General features: G+C 44.8%; 1 protein-coding gene across 1 annotated transcript in view; it reads left to right on the top strand.

Moving 5' to 3' along the window:
* LOC146186213 (uncharacterized) overlaps positions 1–18,715 on the top strand; it is a 31,961-nt gene that overhangs the window by 12,617 nt on the left and 629 nt on the right. Inside the window, exons 3-9 of the mRNA XM_084605643.1 lie at positions 1,015–1,413; positions 4,331–4,502; positions 5,127–5,200; positions 6,928–7,043; positions 7,958–8,262; positions 12,457–12,596; positions 18,180–18,715. The exon at positions 18,180–18,715 is cut by the window's right edge and continues 629 nt beyond it. Coding sequence (XP_084461769.1) covers positions 1,015–1,413; positions 4,331–4,502; positions 5,127–5,200; positions 6,928–7,043; positions 7,958–8,262; positions 12,457–12,596; positions 18,180–18,341 — 1,368 coding nt within the window. The 3' untranslated portion in view covers positions 18,342–18,715. The remainder of the gene's footprint in view (positions 1–1,014; positions 1,414–4,330; positions 4,503–5,126; positions 5,201–6,927; positions 7,044–7,957; positions 8,263–12,456; positions 12,597–18,179) is intronic.

The following is an 18,715-nucleotide window of genomic DNA, read 5'->3' as shown; positions in this document are numbered from 1 at the left end:
GTAAAACACAAACATGATTTTTTGCTTCTATACAGTCTCCTTCCTTTTCAATTTACTTTGGCTATCGGGTCGCAAACTGTCGTATTTTTCCAGAAAAGACGTTTTTCGACTGATCGTAGAGCAGCCATTGCACCGCGTCGTGCTCTGTGACGCGCCGTTTGCAACGCAAGCATGTGCAGACCGCCCCCTGTGGTCGCGCGCGCAATTTCGCCTCGTTCACGTCAGTTGCAAACCAGCCATTGCCGCACACACTTTTCGGCTCCCTAACGGTCTGCACTAAAGAGCACTAACGACCGGTGATCCATTTTCTCCTGTCATCTTGTACGAAATGGGATGAAATTCATCACATACTTTCATTACGTTATTGGAAAAACAGACAACTGGGTCTCTCCATTTTCGTTTGTGCCATTAGGAATATCGCCGATTCTGCACATGCCTATAGACATGCGGGGAGCAGGTCAAAAATTACTTCATGACAGCTAAAGGCATTTTGGAAAAGAAACATCAAGCTTGCGGCTTGATGAATGAAATTAACTTAAAAGCGAAGGAAAAATGTAAAAAAAAATACTGCGCATATTGCACAGCTGCATTTGCGCAAATAGGGTTTCGAACTAAGCTTCTCAGCATCATCGTAATGCAACAACTATACCATATTCAAATATCTCCTACGTCGCAAAACATTAAACTAGCGATGATATATCACAATGCCTTTTTGCAGTTTATAGCTTCCGTTGATATGTTGTCATTGCAGTGCGGAAGCAGTGCGATGTATCAAAATATCGATGGTACGTGCAGCCAAACTACAGTTCGCCTTTGTGCCATGCACTCGCAAGACTCTCTCAGTGTGATTTTGTTTTCCGACAGATAAATTCACAATATTATTAACAACATAAGCGTGAATCAATAGCTACAAAGCCTATAGCTAACACACTAAACATATTTAAGTCTCGGTTGTCGAAGAAACGATCACCCTTGCTCGGCAATCAAACACGTGTGTCACATTCTCTCACGCAGCTAGTCCCAACCACTACAGCCATTTCTGCAACGGTGGCGAACAAAAGGCCCGCAACAACCACGACTAGCGCCCCTCCTGTGGTCGGTGTCTCCGCCGAGAGCGGCTTCACGACCCCGGAGACGCCAGCATCGCTGGAGCAGCCTTTCACGGAATCCAACTTCATCACGGTGTCAGTGGTCGAAGGCACTAACAAGTCAACCACCTCTGTGTCGCCTGCCTGGGCTACGACGTATCCTCTCGGTGTATACACCACTCGAAGGCCCAGGCCGACCACCACCCGTCGGATGCATTCACGACCGCCGTCGTTCACCACATCACAGGTGGTGACCAGCCCCGTAATAGTCACTACTGTCACATCCAGGCCCACCGCAGTGGTGGGCGTCGACCACATTGCGCAGGTACAGTTTTCATGTGGACAACACAGAAGATGTAGTTTTTAGCGTGTCCTTACGCTCTTAATATGGCTACCCTGAGGTAACCGAAGCGCGTTGCTAAAGTCTTATTATTTAGAGACATTGCATAATGGGAGTTCTTAACAGTCCTTCGAGGTACTTCATGCTAATACGCATAAGCTTCACCTGGCTGCTGCGCTCTGTCTAATGCTTGAGTAAGAAACTCTGCAGAAGAAAACAATAATGCGTAAAGCTTCCACGTTCAACTAAATGTGGCTCCAATGGTGAGGTATTTATGCGTATGCTTATATATTTTGTCCAGGAATTTTTTACAATTTTTGACAGTGAATTTTTTTTTGCATACTTTTTTTTCATGTATTTCATAACATCACGACAACGATCGGTATCACCGCAGGTTAACCCTCGGCATGTCAAGAAACGTTTGAGTTTACTTATAGTTACCAGTCCAACTCGTTGTGAGGGCACAGCAAACTTTAGAATTAAAGTTTTGGTACGCATCTGAAACTTATACATTTGTTGTATGAATATGCTCGCAAAATATGTCTTACAGTATCCCACAGTTGCCTTACTAACAAACGGTGTCCCAGAATCGCGCACTCAGGTGCGACGGTACCTAAGTAATAATAGTAAGGACGCAATCTAAGCACTAAGGGATAGTATTGTTTGCACAAAGTGTACCCATCGCCTTACACGCGATAGAGCCGCACTGATAGTGTGTTACACTAGTTAGGCGAGAGGAAGACAAACGTTTTATTGATTAACACCTGTGTGAAGCACTCAGAAAATCTGGCACTCGGTTGACCAGTACAAACTGTTCTTGAAGCTTCATTCACAAATGCGAGCCATTTAAAGAGGCAGGCTTTAGGCTATGAACAGGACTACAAAACAAAAAACCTATGGCACACTTAAGATCCGTATTTAAATGTATCACACGGCAGCAGTAGTGCGTGTCGCGTACAGTTTAGCGTAATTTGAAGGCTATCACGTTCGTACCTGCAAAACAAACCTAGATATTTTTACTGACGTGAAGGTGTCTGACTCGGTCTCCAAAGGTACCGGTAGGTTCGATTTTCATCTCAAACGAGCCATCGAGTTGGTTGCTCCTGTCATGTTATGGGACCTCGTGACGAGGCACACAAATCGCCGACCTAGTCAGTGTCCGTCACGTCACCCGCACCCACCAACTCATTATGCTAATAATCTTTCGCTCTCGCCTAGAAAGGAAATGTCAGGTTATGTCAGGTATAGACGCAGTAACAGTTTTTTTTTTTTAATAAGGTTCACAGGAAAGGAAAGGTGCTGTATCTGACACACAAGGAAAGGGAGGAAGGTGGGAGTGAAAACTGAAAGAGAGAAAGGGGTGCCGTAGTGGAGGTCTCCGGAGTGATTTCGACCACCTGGGGGCCTTTAACGTGCCCATACATCGCACAGCACACGGACGCACTTAGTTTCGCCTCTTTTTTGGAGGAGGATGTGTGATCAGGTGCGCGCATTATTGCAGTGATTGCTTTGCAAGGTATTGACCGGTTATCGTTCATAGGCTTTAAGGTGGCTGTGAGGGACGGCGTAGTGGAGTGCTCCAGATAATTGATACCGCCTGGGGCGGAGTCCTTTACCTTTGCATAGTACACGGTATTGCATAGTACACGAGTGCTTTGCTTTGCGTTTCGCCTCTATCGAAACGCATAATATATGACTGGGATCGAACTCAGGTATTTCGGCTCAGAATTTGAACATCATAGGCGCTGAGCCACCGCTGCGAGGCTTGTTATTATAGCATGTTACATAAGAACTTGCATAACCGTCGTTGAACAGATGAATACTAGGCGGCAATGTAAAAGGAAGAGGGCTAATGTAACAGCAATTAGAGAAACAAAGCTCGCCAAGCAAAAAATACTGTCTTAAGTGTATCGAGTTTCTGGTGGTAATGAAACATCTCGCCTCATACATATATAACGTACACCCCAGTTTCGTTAATTAAAGAGGCTAGTGCATACAACATGCGCTAGTTTTTTTAATTAGTGATGACACAGCCCGGCTTTCTGCCTTGACTCCAATATCCCAATATACCAGAAAGGACGATTTGTTATTTTCATTTCACATTGAAAATCGCTTAAACAATTAAACTTAAGGGACCTCTCGCGGTGAAATGCTATGCCTGTGTTACAATACCTAGGGAAAGTATCATCGATTTTCTTAGTACAGTGTTCTTTTTTTTTTCTTTCAGAAGTAGTTGTCATGTTTTATAACACTTGCGCTGTATCCAGTCAGCCGTTCAGTGAAAAAAAAAAAAAAAGAAAAGAAAACGCTCCTTTCGCATCTCCTATGTGCGATTTATCGTTTTTCACATTGGTGCCACAGTTCTTTGAATGTCTTGGATGAAGCGGCGCCTACGACTTACTGAAGTACGTGCGTGTGCCGTAACACCCGTTAGTGTAAAAACTGAAATTAACTATACTCTGTACAAAATATGTCTAATTATTGTTTGGCGGACTAAATTTGTATAAGTTTTAATAAGTAAACGCAATCCTCATTGCGGTCGCTTCTCATGGTTTGCAGCATCGGCCAAAATGAGAACGCATAGACAGACCAGAATCTTCTCGGCAAATTTTTTCTACACCGTTTCTGCGCAAACCGTCACGGAATGGACCGCTTTAACTGTAAGATTTCCGTCCCGCCGGAAACAAAAAATGGGCGCCAGAAATTCACTCTTCCTTCCCTTTAACTATCTGCATCTGCGATGAGTTTTATTTAATAGCGGAATCAGATTGTAGGAAGTGATAAAAGCGTGATTTACTAAGCTAGGCTCCGCACGAAAGTGAAGACACGTGCTAGAATACGCTTACGGTTACACCTGTCTCGTCATTGATGCGCGTGATTGCCTTCTCTCCGCTGCGGTCAGGTACCCAGGCCGCGGCCGCCGAGGCCCCCGAGGCCACCTCGACCTCCTCGTCCTCCTCCACCCCCACCTATGTCGTCTCCCGCAATGCCACCGCCCTCTGCTGCAGCACAGCCGTCTACGGCGGTACTTTCCGGGCCCGCCCCGCTCCTGCCACCGCCGGCACCTACAAGGCGTAAGTACCGACCTTTTGCAGGCCCACGCTATTAACTGCTTTGGAGGTAAATATTACTAGCTTTTATCGACCGAAGTTTTTTAACAACAGGAGAGAGCTTTGCCAAGAGCACCTAATCACCATCAGCCGCGACAATGCGGCAGGATAAGAACCCTGCTGCGAGCTGCGATGCATGATGGCATACACCATACACATCACACAACACACTACATAACTGAACGCACTATGCGTCACTACACACATCTTTTAAATTGATGATCTCATCTTGCCGTGGCAGCGATCTTCCGTCTTTCCGTTCGCACCTCTTGAAGAAGAGAGGGAGAGACTCACCGCTCTTTGCTCCTGCTATTATGGTGGCACGTCGTAGTTGGCTCTTCTGTGTACTATATCATAGACCCGAGAGGGCTTGCTAGTGAGCGACATCTACGACGCCGATCTCTGCTCAAGTGCTATAGACACTGAAGAATTTTAGTTATTTCTGCTGGGGGGAAATTTTCAAACGGTATCAGTCCAGATGAAGCTTTGCTGTCAAAGCCATTCGTTTTTTCCAATACCTTGTGCTATTGGCTGAGATTTACAAAACACGATGCTTACTTGTACGGATTATTATTTCGCCCTTTTTAGGATGTGGTCACGCCGGTCGCGACTCTAGGATCGTCGGCGGACACGAAGCGGCGCCTGGACAGTGGCCATGGATGGTAAGTTGCATACGGGGTTTGGGATCGATACAAAGGAACGAATCGTCGACAAACTTGAAGCATGGCTTCCTGCGTGTGCTTTTGCCCTTTTTACACAAACTGGTGGACCTATGATGCACACAAAGTTCATGTTCTGTATTTGAGGTCACGGCTTTAAAGCCATTGTTAGAGAATATACAGTGTACCACAGCTAAAATTGATCATCATATATAAAAAAAGAAAAAAAAAGACCAATCCGTCCTTTAAATATGAAATCACGTTTTTGTGGCTGCGCTTTATATAAAGTATCCAACTAGGGTGTTTTTTGTTCAGCCAACTTAAGTGTTTTTGTTGTTTTTTTTCGATTTCAACCACATTTATTAGGTTTATATCTTTACACGATCAGGTGTGAATAGAAAATTGTCGAACGCCATGAGTATAGCCTGGATGAATTGCTTCCGCTGAGGCAGCGTTAGCGTAGCGCTACATTATTCGGCAGAAGTGAAAGCCCGCGAAGTTTGAAAACGTCACGTAAAGCAGGGCTCTAAATCCAAAGCACCTTCCATGCGCTGCCGACGCTAGCGCCAGCGTGCTTCACCGCGCTCCCGAATTCGTCGTAATTAGAGCTCTCGTATGCAAATTAATAAAGTGCTGCCAGACTGGCGCCTTCCGTGCGCCCCCAGAGAGAGCTTTACTTAATAATTGCAAAACTTTTACAGAAGCTTAGTGTAGCCATTTTAACGGGCCGCCCCTAACAAACACTATGCGAGCTCCCCCTCCCGGCAACATTCTGGTGTCGGCCGCGGCCCGGGCCTGCTCGACCAATGTCCATAGGGCCGTCACGTCAGAGCAGCCAAGCAAGGCTCCCTCGTGTACCTCCCAAGGATTAGATGGGGGATAACTTTCGGGTATTTTGACATGCACACACAATTTTAAAAATGTCCATAAACGTTTTCACCCAATGCGGACACTTCCTTGGAAAATGGTGATAATATTTTAAGACTGCTGGTCGCTATACAGGAAAGTGTGCTCCTGCGCATTTTTTAAGCCCCTACAGGGCTTAGGATCGACGAACTGGCCTGATTGGTTAAGCTGAGTGATATTTTTGAAAGTATAGGAGGGACGGGGCTCGAGGTCCGGATAGGTGGGGACGAGGTTGGTGCCCGGAAAGTGAGCGTGCGGGTGGCGGCTTTGGCCGTCTAGTTTCCTTCGAGGCCCGTGTGCCGAAGTTCAAATGATCGTTCAGTGCGCGGATTGCCGAGTTAGTTCCTGTATTCTGTAAAATTTTGATGCTGGCTCCAAAATAAGAGCCAGCGACTACGCCGACGCCCGTTAAGAGGGTTGTCGGCAGCCACTGACGCTTGCCTTGCAACCAGCCACTACAAGCATTATTTCGCTATAGCGAGGCTCGCTTGCTAAACTTCGCCTTCCGTCAATGTTTCTTCTACCCGAGCAGCTGACGGAAATCAGGATATTTTGTCTAGCCGTAGCCTGCAATTCATGTTCTGAATACTTTCGCACTGAATTTGTGACGGCGTCTTCGTTTCTTCATTAGTTCGTCAGAGACAGTATGTGAATGCAGTCCCCACCTACACAAGAGAACAGTAGAGGCTAATTATTAAGAGTGATCTGTTTTCAATACGAACCAGGGTAATCTGCCCTCGTTGGTGTCGTGGCTCTTATTGGACCTGCCCTAATCATCTGTGCTGTGATTTAGAATGTCGGCCTCGAAACTTCTCTTTTCGCAGGCTGCCATATTTCTCGAAGGTCGCCGCGGCCGCGAGTTCTGGTGTGGCGGAGCACTCATCAACGAACGCTACGTGCTCACAGCAGCACACTGCCTCTCGCACCCGTCGGGATTCAGGTACTTGGTTGCCATTCATTTCCTGGGCGGACGAGGCATTCGATGCACAGATAAGCGATGGGCCCTTAGAGTAATGAAGAGACTTCAAAAGAACGTAATCGTGGCAGAGGGCAGCAGAGCATCCGGCGGGTAGATGTAATTAAGGAATCTGACTAGACAGAGTGATCTGAAGATGATTCAGGCTAAGCATCCATGAGGAGATGCCCCCCCCCCCCCCCCCGGCCCCTTTTTTTTTTTTTTTTGGCAGCTAGATTGACGATTGTGATGATAATGAAAGTTTCTTGCTTCGTTTAGTAGAAGCTACCTTAAATGGCCGAGCGATATGATAAAATCGAAAGCAGACAAAGAATGTGTATGAAAGATATAGTATAATGAAATGATTAAAGTAGCTTAATATGTGTTGAAGATGTGTGCACAATGATTATATCACAAACTGCACGGGAAAAAATGCTGAGGGAAACATCATGCCATGTAATGCTCTACAAAATATTTCGAGCAGATTGGAGTAGCATCAAGTTTTTATGGTGCAGCGATTATCACGTGCCATTCACACGTGCAAGATCCTTGGTTGGATCTTTGGCGGCAGTAGTTTTTCTTTTGCGTGATTACATTAAAGGCCTGTGCTGCAGAAAATCCGGTATTGACGGCGTTGTGAGCGATAAATCATGATTGCGTGGCTGTGAAAGGGGATAGCAACTGGCAGGTGACATATGGATGGCATTGATTGGTCGATTTGTGTATTCGTCCCGGCTCCTTTGCCCATTTTTTTTTTAAATCTTCCTAAATTATATGAACGAACTAGCCCAATCCTATGTATTACTCATGGTTTAAATGTTAAACCTCTCATATCATGTGGACATAATATACTTCCATTTCCATTCATTCATCCATTCATTGCGCGTCCCTGCGATCAGGTATCGGCCTACGCAACTGAGCGTGAGGCTTGGCGAGCACCACATCTACAGCGACCGAGACCAGGCCCGCCCGGTGGACTTCCGCGTCGAGTCGGCGACGCAGCACCCGCGGTTCGCCCGGCATGGCTTCTACAACGACATCGCGCTGCTGCGCCTCGCGGCGCCCGCACAGTTCAACGAGGTGGTGCGGCCCATTTGCCTGCCGGAGGCACCGCCGTCGACGGCGGAAGCCATCAAGGCCAGCGCGCGAGACCCCCTCGCGGGCATCATGGCCACCACCATAGGATGGGGCACGCTATCCTACGGTGAGCAGCTTCACAAGTGTCGAGTGTGGTCTGGTTTGGCGCACTGGTACAATATTTGCAATACAAACATACATCATCATCATCATCATCATCATCAGCCGGATTAAAACACTGATGGGCGAAGGCATCTTCTATATTCCTCCAACTAGCCCGGTACTGTGCTAGCTGCATCCCGTGCGAACTTCTTAATCTCCTCCGCCTACCTAAATTTCTGCCATCCCCTGCTACATACATACATACATACATACATACATACATACATACATACATACATACATACATACATACATACATACATACATACATACATACATACATACATACATACATACATACACACACACACACACACACACACACACACACACACACACACACACACACACACACACACACACACACACACACACATACATACATACATACATACATACATACATACATACATACATACATACATACATACATACCTACATACATACATACATACATACATACATACATACATACATACATACATACATACATACATACATACATACATACATACATACATACATACATACATACATACATACATACATACATACATTCCCCGGTTAAATAGGTTTCGGCTGAACTTCATTTAATTATTCGGCGAGAGCCGCTGGTATTAATCTTCGTCGCTCTACTATTCCCACTTATTCTTCTGTGTCAAACGACGGAAGTACAACCACGTATACGCGTATGGTAGTTGCACTCAGGGTTGGCCCTTGTTAGCGGCTGTGCCGTAAAAGTGTGCCTTTCAAGGAGTTTGCTTACCAGCCGTATAGAGTACTACGGTTGCTGCTCCGATTGCTGCAATTAATTTTTCTTAGAGGCGAATAAAGAACTGTGCTGTAGGGGAGTAGCTATACGCTCGTCATCCAATCAAATATTTTCCATTCAACACAAGCATATAGTCCGCTCAGCCTCTCCACTTTACTCTTCCGATCCAGGTCGCGGTAAAACAGAGGGTCGGTGTAATGAGCGACGACCGTGCATGTTAAAGAACCTCAGGTGGTCTAAATTGTCCGGAGCCGTCTAGTACAGCGTCCCTCATGGTATGAGTCGCTGCGGGGTGTTATATAACTCACATATTAAACCAAACCATTCTGATTTCAGAGCGCAAGCATTTCCCAGAGATTTCTCTTATATAAACGACAGAAATTGCTTGTACTGCCCAGGTCTAATGTTATTATGTTACGAAATAGTGAAGCTGGTACCTAAATGTTATTGACAAATATTTTCGTTTGGGTGCGCTGAAAGTCAAAAGCACTCGAACGCATAGCAAATGCAAGCTTTACGTAACCTACTAAGTAGGGAATGAATATTTGATGTCTCATGCCTAAACGCAGCTGAAACTCATGCAATACCATGATGCATGTTCTTGTAATAAAAAAAAAAAAAACAGAAAAGAAATGCATATTAGAGAGTTACTGCGGGACGTGTGCACACTATAAATGTGCGCAGTATAACGATTTTCCCACTTCACCTGATTAATTAAAACTCAGTAAATTATGACGAGAAGCAAATCTACTCATTGAACCTAATTGTGCTTTTTTTTTTTTTGTAAAAATGAAAACAATCTAGCGCCATTTATTTTATATAAGTGAGCAGGAAAAAAAAAGTCCATGGCTTAGACGGTAACCTGGACTAACGCTGAGAAAACCACCACGGAAATAGAGTGCCTAGAAATGCAAACGCAGTCTCAAAACGTGAAAGCGCGTGCACCTGTGTGCACGAAAATGATTTTTTTTCTTTGGTCAATAATGTAAAAGGGAGCGCCGTGCATGTTCTGATCGACACTTTCTGCATTTGAAGCCTTGTGAATCCAGTGGCAAGCGTGTAGCATCTCCCCCGCGGCTTCAACCACCAGTAACTCTCTTTTTAATAAACATTTTCAGCACCACCCCCCTTTTACACTTATCGTGGCCCGCGCCCGCGGCCATCCCAAAACCATGCCTCGGGCTCATGTGATAAGTTCCGCGACAATCCTAGGTTACAGACGCCTAGCCTATCGATGACAATGTAAACGAGAGCCACACTGTGTTTGACAGGATAAATTTGATGTATATTCCTTAAGTATGTGTTGAGCTTCGTGGTAGTTATTTGACTTTCTCCTTACAGTTTCTAGGAAACTAGGCCGCTTCGTTGCTGGTCTGTATAACGGTGGAAAAACGATTTTTAAACATCAAGTCCAAACGCAGTTCGTGCTTTATATTCGCACCAAATGTGACGCATACTCCCCGGAATGACATCAGGGCGCACGGTCAACCCAGCGACGTTATGCGCATTAAACGCGTCATCTGAGCGAAGGCCGGTAATGCAATTGGTTAGAAGGAAGCAAGGGGAAAATACCAACTTCGCAGCTATGAAAACCTTGTGTGCAAAGTTTCTACCTGCGTTTTACAAGACGTCAGTGCAGTACGCATCCCCTTACTCATGTCGATATGAGCTTGTCTTCGTGATTACGTGTGTGAGAGTAGAACAGAAATATGCATCAGGTACATAGAACATTATGGAACAATTCAAAGTTGTTGTGTAAGTTGATGATTAATAAACAGATCATTTCAACTCTATACTAACCCTATATTTAACAGATAATGCCGTATCTCGCTTCATAGACATCCGTTTGATGTTACAGCTTAATTTCGTGTTGATGTCTTGGCAAATGTTATTTCAATGTTCAAATCACATATCGAGTTAAGACTTCAATTCTATAGCGTTATTATAGTACGTAAATAATAGCTATAAGCCCAGGTTATGAGCATTTTAAAGCATCGTGTATCAGCACTTTTCGCACTAGTGCTGTAATGATATTTTTCATTAAACGGAACCCTGAAGTTAAGAATACTGCATGGATGGTGCCAGCCACAGCTTAAAGGTACAGGCTCAGCACTTTAATTATTACAGAACGTTGCATAATCTCGGTACATTGTTGTCACTTATAGCAACTTTATTGGCTGTCTACAAAAGCTTGAATTTTGCAATATTTTAGAAGTTGTACTTGTGTTAGTTCCATGTATTGACTGTGCTGGATTGCAGCGCGTGGCGCCACCATTGAGAAGTTTTGATTGAAACTTTGGCGGATCACAATTGGTGGCTCTGGGCTTGTCATTTATTTTTATTTGCAATAAAACTTGCACATAGCCTGTGCAAATGTTTAATAAAAGTTATAAATAATATATTGCAATGTTTGCGTAAAAATTTCCAGAAACGTCAAAAATAAAAAAACACCAAAATATGCAGCAACTTTTGTCCAAAACAAAAATTGTAATGTTACATTAACGCCTCTTGCTGCTATCTGAGAGAAGAGTACGCGGCAAATTTGTGACGCTACTTTCGAGACATGGAACCTAAAGCGTTAAATTTATCTTGAATGATTTCTGCCAGCATGAAAGACCTGCATGCGAGAGACTTTGGTAAGGTACTGAAGACTTTCTCATGGCAGTTGCAATATTCTTTCATTCAAAAATCCCAAAGAGCTCTATGGTGTGTTGTCCTGCCTATTATGCGTAAAGGTCAAGCTTAATATACCCAGTCGAAAAAAACTACAGAACCAGGTCAAAAATACGACAGAATATTCTGTAGTTCTGTCGTTAACGTCATATTTTCCTGTAGATCTGTAGTACTGTTCTGTAGTTCTGTAGCACTTTTATGTTGTAACTACAGAAAGCTCTGATGTTATTATAGAAAGTTCTGTTGGTCAGAACAGGGTTTCTGTCAAAATCCGCCCAGAAATTCTCACGTAACAACAGAAATTTTACTGTAGTTTTTTTCGAATGGGTGATAATTTTCGCTCGATATATATTAACACATTCCAAAGCGTGTGTAAAGAACTAGATCACAGTCACTGTCACACGAGGGACGATGTTATTTGGAAACAAGGCGCTAATTACACCTAAGGAGAATCTGCTATAAATGTACGATATGGTAATGTCTTTTCACATTCAACTCGAATATTGTTTTGCCAGCGCCTTACATTATGACAGCGAAATGGCTTAGCGAAGGCTGCAGAAGGAATCACGATACAACGTATATACAGTTTCATGTTACAATGGGTGGTACTTTGTATATACGACATCAAAGAGCTGCTGCTTAGAGACGAGCAGAAAAAAGAGGAAAGAAAGCAGTACACGAAGCATGAGACGCTGCGGGTGTGCAACAACGCAGGCGGCTCCAACAGCGGCACCCTGCAGCAGGTGTCCTTCCCCATCTGGCGCAACGAGGACTGCGACCGGAGATACGTGCAGCCCATCACGCGTGGGTTCCTCTGCGCCGGTTACATCGAGGGGGGCAAAGACGCATGTCAGGTATACCTGCTGACGAAACAGCGACCGTTTTACCCAAGGTTTCTTGCATTCTTTATAGTTTTTCAAGTGCTGGCTGCACAAGGGGTTCCGCGCCAGTCGTTTTGCAGACCTTGATTCAGTTTCTTGTTGATTTTGTATGCACGATATGCATCTGCGGTTCACTTCTTTAAACCAGTTAGAAATCTTTGAATGCACGCGCCGCGTAGTGCACAAAGACAAAACGCACTCAGCTTAAATGTATACCTGTAAAAAAAAAATGAGGGCGCGAGGCAAGGATGACTAGGGGTGTTTTTCATTCCCATAAGCACGCATATTACCGAGCAGAATAAAACAATACAGTATGGAAAGAAAGGCTTAAGAATATCTATTTTATACACTATAGTATATTAATACGCGAATCGAGGTGCTACAAGTTGAGTATTACGAAGCTAGTTGGGCTAAACCTGACAACCCAATGCAAGCATATACGTGCATGGTACGCACAAAACAATGCTAATATTTTGTGGTGAAGCACAAAACATGGGACCAATTCTTCCATGCGTAACATTCACGTATAATACCGCGCAGCAAGAAATGACGCGGTTCACTACGTTCGAACTAGTCTTCGGTCACCAGGTTACCATCCCCCTGGATGCTATGCTACCCGTGGACACCCCTGACAGTGAGACTGAACTTGACGTCAACGTCGCAACTTATGTTCAGCGTGCGGAAGAAGCGCGGCAACTGGCCAGACACCGTATGCACCGCAAGCAGTAGCTCGATGCTGACCGCTACAACCATGGACTCCGCTTCGTTACCTACAACCCGGGCGGCTATGTGTGAATCAATCTGAACGCCCGTTCGTCGCCGCGAGCTGTCTGAAAAGTTACTACGCCGCTACTTCGGCCCTCACCTTGTTGTCCGCCGCCTCAGCGGCGTAACGTATGCAGTGGCACCAGCCTCTCCAGCTCGTTCATCGCACAACAGCAAGTGCAGTGACGTTGTGCATGTGGTGCGAATGTAGCCATACCACGAGCGACCCCCCGACTGACTCTCAGGCTGAATGTAGTCTATTTTTTATGTCAGTCTCGTGTGGCCACTCTTGAACGCGTTTTCTCCCCGCTCTTCTGTCTGACGGTAACACCGCATCGGAGCGATACTTCAGAGGAGGGGGCAGTGACACGTGCGTTAGAGCTAGAAGGAATGTAATCGGAAGAAGTAGACGACGTGCAAGTGTTGCCCCGTTTATGGTGCCCTCGTTCCCTGGTTCACCTCTCGGTGCCCTCGCTCAGAGGCTACAGTAGTCCTTCTGTGTAACAACTGTTACACATGTTGTTCCCTTGCAGACAGACGATCGGACATTATAGCGACAAAACATTGCACACTCTCTCGAAAATCAATTCGAACAGGCCTTGCATTCTTGTCACAGTGATGACCTGCCATTCTAGAGCGCCATGTACAGTGGATGTTCAGGAGGATAATTACATCTAATGGAACCCCATCTCATTATCTACGCTTAAATATCGAGTCTAGTGGAAAACTATTCCGTATTGTCCGTTGTAATACACCCCAAAATCAAACCTCATCAAAAACAATCTCTTTCTTCCAAAAACTTCCTTGCTGATAGCGTTCGGGTTCCGGTATGTTTTTAAGAAATGTTCAGCTCCTGGCGGCACCAGTGAGGAACAGATCGTAATTCTCCTTGTCTAGCCAGCCGTTTCCACGGTAACGTAGGGAGCGCCACTGTGCCGTGCCGAGTGCGTTGCAGCTGCCACTATAGTGAACTATATATAATACTTTTCCGCCGCAGAGGAGCTGTGGAGGGGGAAAGAAGGTAATCCCGCGCATGCACGGGCCGTCCCACAAGCTGCGCTTAATCAAGGGACATCGGTTGAGGGGCGCGTGGTATTCGATCAATGTCGTTCGATGTGCATAACTATGAGGCGGTGCATTGTCTACATTGTATCTATAGTCATAGATTCTAATTCTGCTGCCGGGCCGAGTGCATAGGTGATTATGCGGAGCCGGCTTGCCGTTTCTGACGGTCCTATAGTCGCCACAGAATACAGATGAAAGAAATCAATAAAATAAGCATTGAAACCAGCATTGTGTCCTATATCAACAGAGCTATCACTAGACATTCGGTTCAGCAGCGTTGAATGAATAAGTGTGTCGTGCCTCGAGGGAAGGAAAAAAAACAGTTCCCTGTAATTAACCCTAAAATAGAACACGAGCCATAGGCTCTCGCCTTATCGCCCTTAAGGGGCCGTAAGTGTCTCCTACATTTTTTTTTCGTTAGTTCTTTTAATTCTTCTGTTGCTCCACATGTTCGGGGGGAGGGGGGGGGGGGTGCACAAAAAGATTTCGAGGGAAGCTCCCCACTTCCCTTTTTCGTACGAAGCCGGCGATATAACTAATAACTATAGGCTGTCATTCATGCTCTATAGATCGACCATTTCCTAATAGCAGCAGCCGCTGGGAAACGAAGGTTCGCTAACTGCTACGTGTAAAAGATTAACTGAGTTGGAATATAAGTTGACATTTATATTGAGAAGCAGGGGGAGAGTTCGCTTCGTTTCGGCACTACTCACGCTTTCCGCTTGTTTAGCTCCGCTTGCACAGCAGCAGCAGACGCTCATGAAGGCATATCTGCTGTGATTATGTAACTTTGGAAATAAACACCAAGGCACGCAATGAAGACTGTAACGCTTAAAACAATTCAATTCATTTTAATTTCAGTTTTGCTGGAAGGTTTCTTGGATAAAAGCTGCTAGAGCAGCTTGACTAAGACCAGGAAACCGTTGTAAGGCGTTGGCGTGCACAGCAAGCGTGACAACCAAATGCAACCATGAATATATACAAACATAATGAAAACTCGCAATATATATATATATCAGAGAAGAAACATTAGAAAGACACAAGCATATAAAAAAAATTCATTTTTCATACAAAAGTAACAGGGCTGTAAGGTAAATAAGAGAAAATTGAAGATTGCTACATTTATGCAAATCAAGTAAATAAAAGAACCATACATCATTTGCAGAAAGATAGCACAATACATACGGAAATAATGCACAGATAAACAATACAAAGCAACATAAATTCATTTCATAATTTTACAAAATAGCTCAGTAGTTCTTTTCTGGTATAGACAGCAGTGTTTTTTAAAATATTCAAAATGCGAGGGAGCTTATGTTTTAAAGATGCAATTTGTATTTATTACGAAGAAACGGTAATATCTATATATCATGATTCCTTGTTTCCACCGAAGTTATGGCGCAGTTCTAAACATGTCAACATTGATAAATAATTTGTGACATTGGTGGAAGAAAAATACATTGTCTCCAGAAGACGGAATTCATATTGATTGTCGATGCGAATAATGTCACGTGATTGAAAACGTCTGTTGTGGGACATGAGCGTTCAAGATTAGCAGTCATAGAAACATAGGAGACTGTCGCTACGGTCGTCAGCACAAATAACTCACTCGCCAGATCAGCTACCCTAAGCAGGATACATCCTGCTAGGGCAGCATCCTATCGCTTACTACGAATTCAGTTCAGGCTGCCTTTTTAGTGTGTAAGAGTACAAGGAATTTTTTTTCTAAGAGGCTGAGTGCTGAGTAACATGTGGATGCAGTTGTCAAAAAGCCACACGTTTTCTCGAAATGTCGATCGCAGTACGAACACATGCCCGGCTCACTGGTGCACTTCCGCTTCTAGCTGTTTCCTCCGAGGCCTTGAAACTGAGGGACAGTATCTGTACGAAAAACGCGAGTGGTATTCGCTGCAGAAAACACTAAGAGACGATTGGATTATTTTATTTTATTCGTGTGCTCAGGCTAAAACATTACTGAGGTAACGCGAAAGCACAACACATGCAGTGAATAGCACGCCAGGCCTAATAAGCCCGGCTATTAAACTAAAGTCCGAAGCATGGTTCCCTGCGGCAAAAACGTCACAGCCATCAGCCGGTTTCAAAGTTGATACGTCTATTATTCACCCCTTCAAGTTGAAACAAGCCAAGGTAGTAACAGCTTTACAGTAATGAAATTGATGTAATTTAGCTATTTGCCTGGAAATTGGTGATGTAATGAATTACTTCGCTGGGTCGGCAGTGCGGTAATCTAAGGAAAAACTTTGAGAAAATAATTTTGCTGCAAAACTAATTCCTTTCCAAGTAACGTTTACTAAAATGCATTATCATTCTTTGTATATAAGCAAGACTACGCGAGTACGCCCGGTAGTACGCCGGGAATGCAGACATGATGCGTGGTAAGCCTAGATATGCAAAAGGAACCGGAATTGAGCGAACGGTGCGTCGGAGAGAGTCCGATAGTAGTTAGGTATTGCTGGTACCCGTAGGGCAGGTAGAAGGGATTCGCGACCATTTCCAAAGCAGCAAGATTCGATGGGCCGAGGGGCTACCTAAGGGGCAGACGACGCAGGACGGAGTTCAGAACTATAGTCATGAACGCGCACTGGCACTTCCTAACTTCTGTTGGCTATGGGTACAGTTGATCTCCAGAGGGGAGGGACGCGAAAAAACCTGGAGGGGGGCATGCCTATGGCGCGAGCATCACTGAGAGCAAGCCACCGAGGCCGACGTCTGAAACGACCGAAGTAACCTGTCCGCAGCTCCAGAAAGCAATTCGTTAGATCCGCCGCTTGTTTGTGTCTTTAGGGCAATGGAAGTGACGAGCGTTCGACCATATTTCTGTCTTAGTTGCTTTGTTGCTGTTGACTTATCTTTGAAATGGCGCGTGCGGTCATAAAAAGAGGGAGGGTGTAGATGGCGAGGAGGGAAGTTTCGCGGAAAGACGAAAAATTGTACGCATCATATCTGGAGAGAGTTAGCCGTCTCATTTACTTTATGCCTTTGTTTCTGCATGTGTGAAAACTAAAGAAAGTAACCCAAGAGTAACAGCATTACCCACGTAATTTTAATGCAGTGTCATTACTTTTTGACAGCACTGATAGACGATGTAACTTTATTACATTCACATGGTTTTTAGAAAAGTAATTAGTACGGTAAATCAATTTCGTTTAAAAATTATTTCGCCACCTATGGCGCCAATGAAAGAAAGCGCAGCAGTGCGTAGCGGTATAGGTTTCTGTGACCTTTTTTAGCGAGCTATTGCATAAAATTGAGTCATTAATCACAGCCGACCACTAAAATTTCAACATGATTGTTCCATTTATGCCGCCGATTTGGACGGACATTATAAATACTCACATTTAACACAGGCACTGTACATCTTATGAAGCTCACTTTTCTATTTCGCCTCCAATTATTTTCCTTCCTTAAGAAAAGGATCCTTGTCGCTTCCTTAATTACAGTTCTAGACATCAAGGTCACAGTTAGTACTGCCCGTAACTAAGCCTTCAGAGGTGAATTTGTTTCTCTGCCGCTTAATGTAACCACGTGTCTTTTGTCTCGTGTGTATAAACCGCACAAGTGAAGCTACGTGACAATATGTCTTAGTGCACCATTGCAATGAAATGCGCCTTTAGAACGCTAAACGCATAAGCGTGTTATAGTATTGGGGATGATTTAGCGTATGCGTTCTCTGTGCTCTTCTGACTAATGTTCTGGCCAACGCAGGGTGACTCCGGCAGTCCACTGATGGTACGCGACCGGGACCGGCACTGGCTCGTAGTGGGCGTAGTTTCTTTCGGAAGCCGGTGCGCCGCTGCTGGCTTCCCGGGCGTCTACACGAGGGTCAGCGAGTACCTGGACTGGATACGACGCAACAGCCGAGCTTGACCCCGGCCACTGTAGCCAAGACTCGAGAGACCAGTTTCGCCTTCTTTGCCGAGGGCACATTTGCTATCGCTGATGTGCGCATTGTTCCAAAAGGGAAGGATAGCGAAGGCTGTATTTCGCGCCAAGGCAAACACGACGCACACCTTCTGCGTTTTGGGGCGCGTTGGGAATGTGCTCACTGATGCAATAATGCGAGAGATGGTTTCGGCAGAAAAATTTCACAGATGCGGCATACCATCGAGTAAAAAGAAAGGCTATAAAAGGGCGCTATAAAAATCCCAAATGTTATCATAGAGCTAAAACGAGAAATCATACTGACTACCTCCAGCAGCCTGTTTTGCTGCGCTGATATGCGTATGTAAACTAGGTTTCTT

This window comes from Amblyomma maculatum, chromosome 6 (genome assembly GCF_055883805.1).
Source record: "Amblyomma maculatum isolate TAMU_Amacu chromosome 6, ASM5588380v1, whole genome shotgun sequence".
Classification (NCBI taxonomy): domain Eukaryota; kingdom Metazoa; phylum Arthropoda; class Arachnida; order Ixodida; family Ixodidae; genus Amblyomma; species Amblyomma maculatum.
This window is presented reverse-complemented; position numbering and strand designations above follow the sequence as displayed.